The sequence below is a fragment of the Pleurotus ostreatus genome (assembly GCF_014466165.1).
Source record: "Pleurotus ostreatus strain PC9 chromosome Unknown scaffold_4, whole genome shotgun sequence".
In the NCBI taxonomy this organism is placed as follows: Eukaryota; Fungi; Basidiomycota; class Agaricomycetes; order Agaricales; family Pleurotaceae; genus Pleurotus; species Pleurotus ostreatus.
In genome coordinates, this window is record NW_023503159.1 from 3466182 (window position 1) to 3478100 (window position 11919).

Consider the following 11919-nt stretch of genomic DNA (forward strand, 5'->3'; position numbering starts at 1 on the left):
ACGGGTCAAGAACCAAAACAACCAAAACAAGAGCGCGAGGGTCGAATAGCAATGTCAGCTGCGGAATGCGATGTATGTAGGAGCATGAAACGTGTGTGTTCGAGGTTCGATGCGGGGGTTGTGACAGTAAATGATGATGAAAGATGTTGATGATAAGTGATAAGTAGTGGATGGATAAAGCAACGGTAAAATAATATACATAGTTAATCGGATTTGGAATGAGATAGCGATGGCAAGATACCAAGAAACATAAACAGCAAGTCCAAAGTCCAAGAAAGGGATGCAGTGGTTCGAAGACGGGGTAGGGCGGAGTGGGATAGAGTAAAAACGAGCGAGTCAAGCTTCCAAGCCGCGCTGAAGGCGAGGATGAGGAAACATCGGAGCCTTGGACCTGCCAGCGCACGTTCCAGAACACATACTTGAGAACCAAGATATGTTGCAAATATATTTATGATGAACATTTCGCACCGTGTTTCGTGTCGTGTCGTGTCGTGTCGCGGACTTTCCGAAATTCGGAAATTCGGAAAAACAGACGCCACCAAAGACGCCACAAGAGGCGCCACGACGGCCTCCCACAGGAAACAGCACGAAACGGTCGAACAGCTGGACAGCAAAAAGCTGGAGTATGATGCAAAAGAACAGATGCACGGGGGAGATTGGGAAGATATTAGCGCCATGGTTTGGTTCGCGAGTCGGAAGTCGGATTTGGGTGCGAGAAGAAACATAGAAAAGACAGCGGCGACCACTAGTGTTGATGGGCGCGCAGATGCAAGCAGTACGTGGGTATGTCCAAGGTGATCGGGAGGTATGCATAAGCGGCGACGGCCTTCGGCGAAAAACATATCCCTATCCCCATGCACTCGCCTTCCATCAAGTCGTGCTTCAATCGACCAACCTCAACGTATCCCCCTCGAAGATGACCTTGCCCTTCTCCTTGAACGCCGCGACGGCCTTCACGACCTCCGACGTGTCGAAGTCCTCGTGCTTGTCGGGTGGCATCGCCGCGTTCAGGTAGGTCAGGAGGGAGGAGATGGTCATGTCGTCCGAGTTCTCGTACGTCGTGCAGAAGAGGTGGTCAATGGCGAGGAAGATGAAGTTGCGACTGCATTGTAGAGTAGGGGAAGGAAAAGGTGTCAGTTAGATTTAGTGGCATAATCAACGGAATAAAATATAGAGTAAACGATGGAGAGAGTTACTCACCGACCAGGCAAACTATCCAGATCAGCCAACCCAACAGGCTGACCCCCGCGTCTCGAATACCCTCCTCCTCCTCCGCCTCTCCCCGCACTCATCCTCGCACCTTGCCCTTGCCCTCCCTGCCCTCCTTGCCGGCGACTGTACTGTGGACGTCGCTGCTGCTGCTGATACTGCATGTGCGCGTTCCCATGCTGCTGTTGCGCGTGAAGGAGCTGATGGTGCTGCGGCGAGTACGTCCGGACGATCTGGTCCTCCGAGTACGGCTCGCCCTCCGCGTCGACGTCGTCTTCGCCTTCGGCGTCCAGCTCGTCGATCATCATCGGCCCGCCACCGTTCATGGTCCCATTGCCGTTGCCGTTGCCGTACATCGCCCCCCTCGTAAGTGGATGCCTCGACACATGCTTCCCGTTCGCGCCTCTGGGCACTCCATTAGCGCCAACGCCGACACCCATCCCGTTGCTCATCCGCCTCCTCTTCCTCCTTCTCGCCTGCTCGTCTCCCCGCCCATCAACGCTCCCCTCGACACCCTCCTCGCTCTCCAGATCCAGATCATCGTCCTCACCCTCCCCATCCTCGCCCTCCCCATCCCTCTCCCTATGTCCCTCCTGTCGTCCGTTAGCAGCAGACACATCCATCATAACAGAGGGGTCCACGTCCCCGTCCGCATCGACCTCCCCATCGGCGTCGGCGTCTGCATCGGCGTCCGAGGCGAGCTCGTCGAACTCCTGCCCCACGCCCATGCCGCTTCCCATGCCGTTGCCCATACCCATACCCATACCCATGCCGCTGCCCATCCCGCGCCCCGGGCCCCCAGAATGGCGCCTTGCACGCAAACCGGCGATAGCGGCCTCCTTCTCGATCCGCCGTTGACTATGTCCAAACAAACACGACGTCAGTACACCTCCCAACAAGCAGAAAGACCAAAAAAGAAAAATAAGAAATAAGAACAAGAAACAGCACTCACTGCCTCGCGAGACACTTGCCGCGGTGCTGCAGCCACGGGTACGCGCAGTACGAGCTGTCCTGCCGCAGCTGCACCCACTTCTCGCACAGTTTGCAGAACACGCGATTGGGCTCGACCTTCCCGATGAGCGCGTCGGAGCGCAGCGTCGAGGCGCGCTGCTCGGCGTTGCGCCGCCGCGACTCATGCGACGGGGCAGCAGGATGAGGGGTGTGGTTGGGATGGCTGGAGTTGGGGTGTTGTGCGATGAGGTGGGAGGAATGCGAAGGGTGAGCGGCGTGCGGGTTATACGCATACCCATGCGCGTTCGGCTGGTGCGCAGCGTAGCCCCAGCTAGCGGTCGCAGACGTCGGCGACTCGCCCTCTCCGTCCCCATTCCCGTTCTCGTTCTCCTCTCTCCCGTTATCACGACCGCCTCGGTCATTCGGGCTCGTCGGCGAGCGCGAGCGCGAGCCGGAGTGTCCTCTCTCCCCTCTCCTTCCGTCGTCGCTATACGCCGCACTGCTACCGTGCGTGGCGTACTTCGTCTCGTTGCAGCTTACCGACAAGCCCCGCGCCCTCGCTCTCCCATTCGCTCCTGCGGTAGCCGTGGCAGTGCCCGGACGCGTCGTCGCCGCGCTCGACGCCGAGGCGGCGGAGAACGTCGAGAAGCCGGATTGCTGGGTGGAGGGGCGCGAGGAGTGCGAGTGCGAGGAGGTGGGGCGTTGGCCGTTGGTGTGGTTTGCTGGGTGCGTGGAGAGAGAGGGGTGGGAGGGGTGAGAGGGGTGGGAGGGGGGGAGGTGCCGCGCGTAGAGGTCGCTAGAGCAGGAGGTTAGCGTATGTCGGAAACCGGGAATAAGGAATAATGAATAATGAAACGAAAAGATAAAAAAATGGAATGGAAAAAGAAATGGAAATGGAATAAGAAAAGGAATAAAGAATGAGTAATGGAAACGCGTAACTCGAACTTGAGTGACAGACAGAACGCATGCACCATACGCAACATGCACAATCCGTCAACGACCACGTCCGAACCGACTCGCCGCGTCCCGGGTTGAAAGATTGACGTGCCAGCAACACGCCAGCCAACGCGCCAGAATGGCAGTCAGAACATGTCGCCAACGCGCCAACGCGCCAACACGTCACGCAGAAGGTTCCCAGAAGGAGCCCAGAAGGGCAGAAGGGCAGAAGGGCAGAAAGGCAGAAGACACGAAGACACGAAGGCGACGGGCAACGCGAGCACTAGGACTAGGGCAGGCGAAGAAAACGCGCCGGAGAACGCGAACATATGAAGACAGACGGCCTGCACGAAACGCGGCAATGTAATGTAATGGTGTATAATGCATGATGGTCCATGGACGTGTCCACACGGAGCCGAGACCTCCTCCGAATATGCCGAGAACGTCCGCCAAAGGATAGCACGCAGAACGCAGAACGCAGAACGCAGAACGCAGAACGCAGAACGCAGAACGCAGAACGCGAAACAAAAGAAAAACAAATCAAAGAAAAACGAAGCTGACAGAACGCGAAACCAAAAACCAAAAGTCAAACAGAGAGAGACGGAACACACCTCTCAGCCCGACACGCCTCGCGATGCCGAATCCAGCGCTCGTACGGGTCCTCCGCCTGCCCGTCTTCTCTCTCCTCCCCTTCTCCTGCTCCTCCTGCTCCTCCCTCTCTTTCTTCATCGCCCTCGGCGTCCCCTTCTGCGTCTTCTTCACCCTCTGCTTCTGCATCTCCCCCCTCCATGTCCTCGTCCTCATCATTAACATCCTTACTCTCCTTCTTCACACCCGTCGACTTCACCACTTTCCCCACAGCCCGAGACCGTCCGTTTTGCTGCTGCACACCAGAGCCCAAGCCGTGTCCACCCCGCTCCCGCAACAGCGTCCCCGGGTCCACAATATCCACCCACCGGTCACACCCCGCGCACAGCACGCGCTCCGCGTCCCACTTCCGCGCCCCCGCGTCGCGCGCGAACAGCGCGTTCCGCGCCTCCGCCGTCGTCGGCAGCGCGCACGGGAGGGCCGCGAGCGCGCGGGCGACGGCGCGGGCGATTGAGCTTGGTGTGTGAGTGGGGGTGGATGTGGGGGAAGTGTCGATGGGAGTGTCGATGGTGGTGTCGATGGTGTTGAGTGTGTTGAGCGTGTTGGGTCCGCGCTCGCGCCCCCGGGACGCGCGTGCGGACTGCGCGTCTGCGCGACCGCTAGAGGCGCCAGCAGGCGATCGGGCCTTGATACCGGACGTCGACGACGGGGAGTTGCGCGACGATGACTGGGCGTGCGCATGCGAGTTGGGGTGCGAGTTGGGGTGCGAGGTGGAGGCGGTGAGGTGCACGTGGCTCGCGGAGCGCGGGGGGTAGCCCGTCTGCGTCTGCGAGGGCGCGTTGACCGTCAGGTGTTGCAGGTGTTTCGTCGATCTGCAATGTGCAATGCCGAAGCGCAAGAAAGGAACAAATACAAATGTCGTCAGTAAAGGAGTCACACCAGGGTATAAGCACACAAAATCCCCCCATCACTCAACCCCCCTCACTCACTCACTCAAAACCCCTCTCAAAACCCAATAAAAAAACCAAAAAAACGCACTCACCCCTTCTTACTCAGACAGCTCTTGCGGTGCGCGTCCCACGGGATGCTGCAGTACGTGCTGTTCGGGCGCAGGCGGATCCACTTGTCGCACGACGCGCACAGCACGCGGTACGGCTCGAAGGCCGCGATGTACGGGTCTGCGCGCAGGTACGCGATGCGCTCGTCCTCGGTGCGCTTGGCGCGGCGGCGCTTGGGGGCGGGGTGCGCGGGGGCGTTGGTGTTGGTGTTTATATTAGGGTGCGTGGGTTGGGGGGTGGGGTGAGAGAAGTGGGAGGGGTGCGCGGGATTTGTCGTTTGTGAATGGGAGCCCGGACTCGCATGTGTAGACATACTCGCGTGGGCAGCAGCATGTGTATGTGCGTGTGTATGAGGGGCGGCGTGCGGCGCCATCGCGGGCAGAGGGAGCGACGGATGCGGCGGGTGGTGCGCCTGGTGCGCGAGTGCGGCGAGCGACGGGTGTGCTGATCCCCCGAGCCCACCTGATCCCCCAAGTCCACCTGCGCCCCCTACTCCCCCAGGTCCACCTGATCCCCCAATTGCACCTACTCCCCCAAGTCCATTCCCGCTCCGTTCACTGCCCCTGCGCGGACGCGACACGCGTGCGCGGGCGGGCTCCCTCTCCTCCCTTTGGTCTCTCTGATCTCTCTCCTCCCTTTGGTCTCTCTGGTCTCTCTGGTCTCTCTGGCCCCGAGTTTGCCCCCGAGTGTGCAGCTCGCGAGGTCCGCGGGGCTCCCGCATCTCTCTGTCGTGCATCTCTTCATCGTGCATGTCCGGGTCCGCGTCCGTGTCCATATCTATATCCCGCTCGTGCCGATCTCTCTCTCGTTCGCTCCTCTCGCCGCTTGATATTGGAGACCGCGGCCGCGACTGTGCGTGCGGGGTTGTTTGTGCGTGCGAGGGCGGGTGTGATTGCGAGTGTGATTGTGGGTGTGAGGCGGAGGCGGAGGAGGCGGACATGGCGGTGCTGTGGCGAGACGTGAGCACTACGTTCTGATAAATGCGAATAAAGGAAAAGAAAGGAAAATGAGGATAAAGGGAGAAATAGAGTGAAATACACGATATAAAATCATAAAACCATCGATTCCGAAGACGGAACATATACGCCCATACGCCAACAGAACACGCGCCGCGAATAACATGTCTCCGGTGCACAGCACAGCATACCCATATCTCGAGGACCTCTCCCGAATTAGGGATGACACGTGGTATCCTGTATCCTATCTCCTGTATCCTGTATCCTGTATTCTGCCATGCGAAACGCCATGCCACCGAGATAATGAATGTCAAAAAGTCCGAGAATCATCAACAAGGAGTGAAGGAGTGGCACGGCGCCAAGAGGTCTGAGAATGGGGCGAGAATGGGGCATTGGTATTGGTAGCGCGCGTTCGGAGAATAACATGTAATGACATAATAACATGTAAGATGTAACATGTCAAGACGCCATGTTTCCGCGCCACGAGACACACGGGACACGCGAAATGGGGGCATGGAATTGGGAGGGAGAAAGTTGGGAAAGTTGGGAGGGAGAGGAACGTAGAAGAAAGGAAAGCACCATCGAAACGAAGTAGAATAGCAAAACCAAAACGAATCGAAATCGAAAATGCAAAGGAGAGGAGCGGAGGAAACACGCACCAAGTCTTGAAATGATTCTCCCAGAGCCTGACCGTGAAGGCGCCCTCTGCGTGGGGCGCGTCGTCGCGGAAGGGCACCTGGCGCTTGCAGCCCTCGCACACGATGTGCCCGTCCTGGTACTCGTTCCGCGCTGCCGCACCCTTCTCGGAGGCCTCCTTCGACTCCTTCTTCGCGGCAGCGGGCTTGCCGACCGCGTTCTTGGTGTTGGAGGACGAGGACGGAGGTTTTGAGGACGGAGGTTTTGAGGAGGGAGGTTTGTTGGAGCGCGCGGAGGAGTGGGAGGAGTGCGGGCGCGGTGTGGCGGAAGGATGTGCGTCGTGGTCGAGGAGCTCGTCCTCGCTCTCGGGGTCGGCGTCGCTGTCCACCGCCCCGGCCTTGCGTTTCAGCGCGCCGCCGCTGTTCGCATTTAGTTTCCTGTAAGAGCAAGGTTCGTTAGAGTCGCCATAACGGAGGTGCGGAATAAGGAGTGGAAGTGGCGAGGAGCGTGTGTTAGTGGAGGGAGAGGAATACTTCGGGAGAGAGGAAGGAAGGAGAGTACGCACGGAGAGGTGGACATCGTATTCGGAGACGTGCTAGCGTTTGGCGGCGATCGTGGGGGTGATCGAGGTGGTGGCGTCGAGGTGGCCGAGTTGGGCATAGCTGCCTCGGTCGTTGGTGGTAGTGGTGTTGAGCGAAGAGAGTATGGCGTCGTCGGTATTATGTAGGCGTCTGCGGCGGGCTAAGCGACGCAGGGACACTCGTCTCTTCTCCCTGGATGTGTGTGTGTGTGTGTTGTAACGGAGGGAGGAGAGGGAGAGAGCGGTATGGAGTCACCTTGTCACCTTATGAGTATCCGCACTCGATCTTCGCTTTCTCTTCACCCAGTCCTTTTCCATTTATCTTCATCACCATCTCGAATCGTGCATCCAGAGCGAACGGGCGGCTTGGTTGGGTTGGTTGCCGAGGGAGAACAGAACCAGGTGACGAGCGAGGGAGGTGCAGCACAAGCGAACCCGAACCAGGCAAGCAAGGGGTGATTCGCACTGCCAGCCAAAACTCTAATGTTCGCCAGCGACGTCCCCATCCCCATCCGATCCCATCTCCTTCCAGCTGCCCGGTTTCCTAATGCGATCCAGCCGCTGAGACAACAGGAATACAACAAACATAATCAGACTGGAGTACGAATATAGGGATACGGAAATAGGTAACGCACCCACGGTCCATTTTCTGGATTATATAATTACTGTTATTATTTTCTGGCTTTCATTGTTCTCGGAATTAATTATCGAGGAAATTGATTATCGATTATCATGATCACACTCTGGCTCGCCATGCTATGTTTGTCGTCCACGCCCGTCGTCACACCCCGGACGACACGCCACACGACACTCTCCATGCAACACACTCTCCACGCAACACACCGAATACCCAGCCTAAATCCAGAGAATGCAAGCGCCGTCCGTGTATCATGATTCATCCCCCTCGTTGTCCATTCGTATCATACCGAATGTTATCATATGTTCCACTCGTCGCGGCGGTATCAGTATCAGAATACAACGTACAACCCTCAAGCTCGACTCTCAGGCTCGATGAATGCGATGTGAACCTCTCGGAAATGCATGTGAACGCACCAACATATGCCTCATCTCTCGACATCTCTCGTCATATCCCGACATATCCCGAGTGCGCCCACATGCACTCATACGTTCATATGCGTTCACATACAGGATACGTGTACGGCATTTCGTACGGCATATACAGCATACATATGGCGACATATACGTATGTTCTGTGAGTATAGTAGCGAGTATGATATGTGACTATGTGAGCATGATATGTGGAATTCGTGACGGTGTACTGAAGATAGACATGCGTACGTGAAATTCTGAAATTCGTGACGACAGCGATTGTGAAGAAGAAGTGGACTCGACAACCGGAAGCATATCAGACATCTCACCAATCACCATCCACCAATAACCAACCAATCACCAATCACCAACGCCCAAAGCGCATACATAAAACCTCCGAGGATTCGAACGCGCTGGGATAATGAAATGTCAACGAATAACGGAGTAACGGAATAACGGAGTAACGGAATACGGAATAACGGAAGTGTGAGTAGCTGAGTTGTGTGATTGTTGCTAATTGCTCAGAGGAAGGTAAGAGGTAAGAAGAAGGTGCGGATGGCGAGGATGGTGACACCTTCGCGAGGGTGCGTGAATGCGTGTGGATGAATAGATGGGTCGATGGGCGGGTGGGTGGTGCCGGTGATGAGCGGGTGCTGGGTGCGCCGCCACGTTTCCCGTGGTGTTGACGTTCTCCCTATTCCTACGTCGCTATGCTACGTCCAAAAGTTATGTTCGTATGTTATATGTTATGTGATATGTGATATGTTTTCCGTCGTCAAGCCGTCAAATCGTCACGCACAACGACTCACGCAAACGCAACAGACAAGTTACAACATTACAACATGCATGATAAGCAACAAGCGTGATTGTCGATAATCGATAATCGATAATCGGCGCCGGACCGGGAACGAAAACTGAGAGCGTAGCATACATAACATACATAGCATAGCATAACATAACATACATCCAAACATACACCGTACAAACATACATCGATACATCGATACATCGTGCACACTGTCAACAGCGTCAATCCCGCCAATCGTGATTCGTCGATCCTGTCGATCATGTCCATGTGCATGGATGGTCGATTGCGGTATGGTGAGTGTGGGGGGTGGGGAGTGTGGGGAGTGGGGAGTGGGAAGTGTATGGGGGATGGGGATGGGGATGGGGTGTATGTTGGATGTTGGATGTTGGGTGTTGGACTGAAGGTAGGACCGTGGAAGGCGAGGCGTGCAATAGGCAACATTAGGAGGAGGCACGAGTTGGGAGGATTGGGAGGAGGCGGACGATTCCCGATTCCCGATACCCGTGGCGGTCGATGCTACGAGTAGCGACGCTACGACTGTCGACGGGAGCGGGAGCGGGAGGGGTGAAGTGGAACACCAGCACGTCCAGCACATCCAGCACATCCAGCATCGGGCCATAGCCTATGGCACGACAAGTGGTCTCCCCATCACAATCACAATTACAATTACAACCCTCAACCGAGTATCGTTCTCAGAACACTGAGAACACTCTGGACGCGCTGGACCCGACGCGCCATATGCCATATGCCATACTACATGTATGTATGTCTGCGCCCCGATTTGCTGCGGGGTATAACATTAACTCGTAACTCGCAACTCGTAACCCGCAACCCGTAGCCGTAGCCCGTAGCCCGTAACCCGTGGCCCGTAACTCATAATCCACGCTATGATCCTTGCGCGGTATGGTGTATGGTGTATGGTGTATGGTGTATAAGTATTGTATCGACGCAGGCGGTGGTATATTGTCGGCCGCCTCGGGCACACGGACACACGGAAATCCTCGACAAATCCTCGACAAATCCTCGACAAACCGACAAAGCGTCGGCGACACAACATCGACATCAACATCAACACCAATACCGATATGCACACGGTGACCCAAGTCCAACAGGCGTGAACCATTCGTCGTGCCTTCCCCCGAGCTCCGAGACGAGCCCGCGGAACGGGGGTGTATCATATGTATGGCATATGCCAGCATGCGTGTCCCCCCTTCCTCCTTCCCGCGCGGTGCCCAACTAGTAACGCAGTACTATGCGGGATATGGATATGGGATATGGTGCGTGGTACCTGGGATGCGATGATCGAACGGACTACGCACGGAAGATGCGTCGAATAAAATGGCTGTATTGTATTGTGATGCGCACCACAGTCGCCTGAGAGCACACCGGTACGTCGTACGTGGGTGTATCGCCGCCTACCGCCTACCACTCACTTTCACTCGACATCACTCGCCATCACTTGGCATGGCGAAGAACAGCGCAGAACGGGCGTCATGGGAAGTAAGGCAGCGTCCGAGCACGAGAACCGCGACGGAGACGGGCATGGGCATCGACAAAAATATTAGCCCCAGGGCGACCCCACGGCATCGAAATATGAGATTCGAGACATGAGGAACGGCGCGTGGGATCGTGGAATACCCACACCGGGCCCATGCGCATGCACAGAGAATCTATTCATTCAGATTCAAAATGCCATACTGAATACTGGGATACTGGGATACGCGTCAGCAACAGCCAACAGCCGATAGCCAATACACCACATACACTGTTCTTTAATCATTGCGCACCAGCTTACTGGACCACCGACCACCAAAGGACAGACAGACAGGCATGCATGTGCATACGCATATGGTCTCCTCGATATTCGGGAGGCGGAGGCAATTGGGTGCATATGATGGGGCGCAGATCGATAGATCGCTCGTAAATTGGTAGATCGAGGGGGAGGGGTGTGGTGCTGGGTGGCGGTACCGCCGGCATCATGAGATCAGGCACCATGGGCACCAGGGCGGTTTGAACTTCGAACTTCGGGCAGCACGGGAATCCCTCGCATAAACTTGAACGAGCGATGGGCGGGGATAAAGATAAATACGAGGATACGGGCGCCTGGGGTTACAGCTGTTACAGCTCTGCAGTCGTGTACGTGTAGAGTGACTGACGCGTCTCGTGCAGCCCGAATCCGCCGCACGCGCGACGCACGACGCACGACACGCGATGGGGTCGTGCTGACATCGAGATAAAAAAAAGAAGTCAGATAGAGAACACTCTGAACGAGTGAACGCGCTAGCAGTGGATTCCGACTGGATTCTGAGTGCGAGACTGCGAGTCCGAAGAGGGTGAAACGCAGAGCGGTAACCCTGCCCTGCCTCGCTTTTGGCTCTGGCGCTGAATCTACGTCGCGTTATCCAAGGGGTTAACAAGAAAAAGCAGAAGACACACATGTATACGCCTTTCCACAGGATGCTGTTGGCTCGAGCAGCAGCCCAATACGTGAAGCCAACGTGACGCCAACTTCATTTGGCAAAATATCACGCGGCCCGGCGGCACCCGGTGCCAGTGTAGTTACGAACTAGTAGGGACCGAGGATCGCGAAGAATCTGATGTCATCCGATCGTCCCCCTCATACCCTCATACCGTGGAGGATAGCAGCAAGCGGTAAGGGCCGTCGACGGTAGGTCAACAGTGCCTACAGAAAGAGGCAAGAAACTCGTGCGCCTTCAGTCAAGGGGTTGGTCTGTATAACTAACCCCACCATGAGTTGGCGAGTTTGGGGTAAGTAAGTAGAGGAGATAACGCACATCAAGGCAAATTCAAATTCAACGCTCCTGCGCTACTCCGTCGCCCTGGAGATATTGAGACTGTGTACTCGGGAAGATGAACAGCGGGTACAGTCCTGGCGTCGCAGGACCCAGAATGAAAGGTATTTGGATCCCACCGGGTAAATGCGTAGAGGTGAGGAAAAGAACGCGCTCGAGCATGATGCGAAATGGAGTGGAAGTGGCTTCCGATACCCGTATCATCCGTTAAGTGCATTTAGATTTGAAGTCACAGGTTCTTCGGGATGTAGAGGACCTAGTTCAAGGGGTACATTAACGTTCGACTTAATATGTTCAAGCAGCGTATACGTACGAAAACCAGGAGACCAACTGC

At 56.2% G+C, this 11919-nt stretch overlaps 1 protein-coding gene across 1 annotated transcript; it reads right to left on the bottom strand.

The window, feature by feature from the left end:
• Positions 1 to 882: 882 nt before the first annotated feature.
• On the bottom strand, positions 883 to 6994 carry PC9H_006978 (uncharacterized protein; the record flags this gene model as incomplete). Its single annotated transcript, XM_036776515.1, has 8 exons — positions 883 to 1102; positions 1201 to 2067; positions 2162 to 2956; positions 3708 to 4556; positions 4727 to 5715; positions 5890 to 5956; positions 6358 to 6771; positions 6900 to 6994. 8 exons carry the CDS (start codon positions 6992 to 6994, stop codon positions 883 to 885), a joined length of 4296 nt encoding a protein of 1431 aa, XP_036632534.1.
• Positions 6995 to 11919: the final 4925 nt, after the last annotated feature.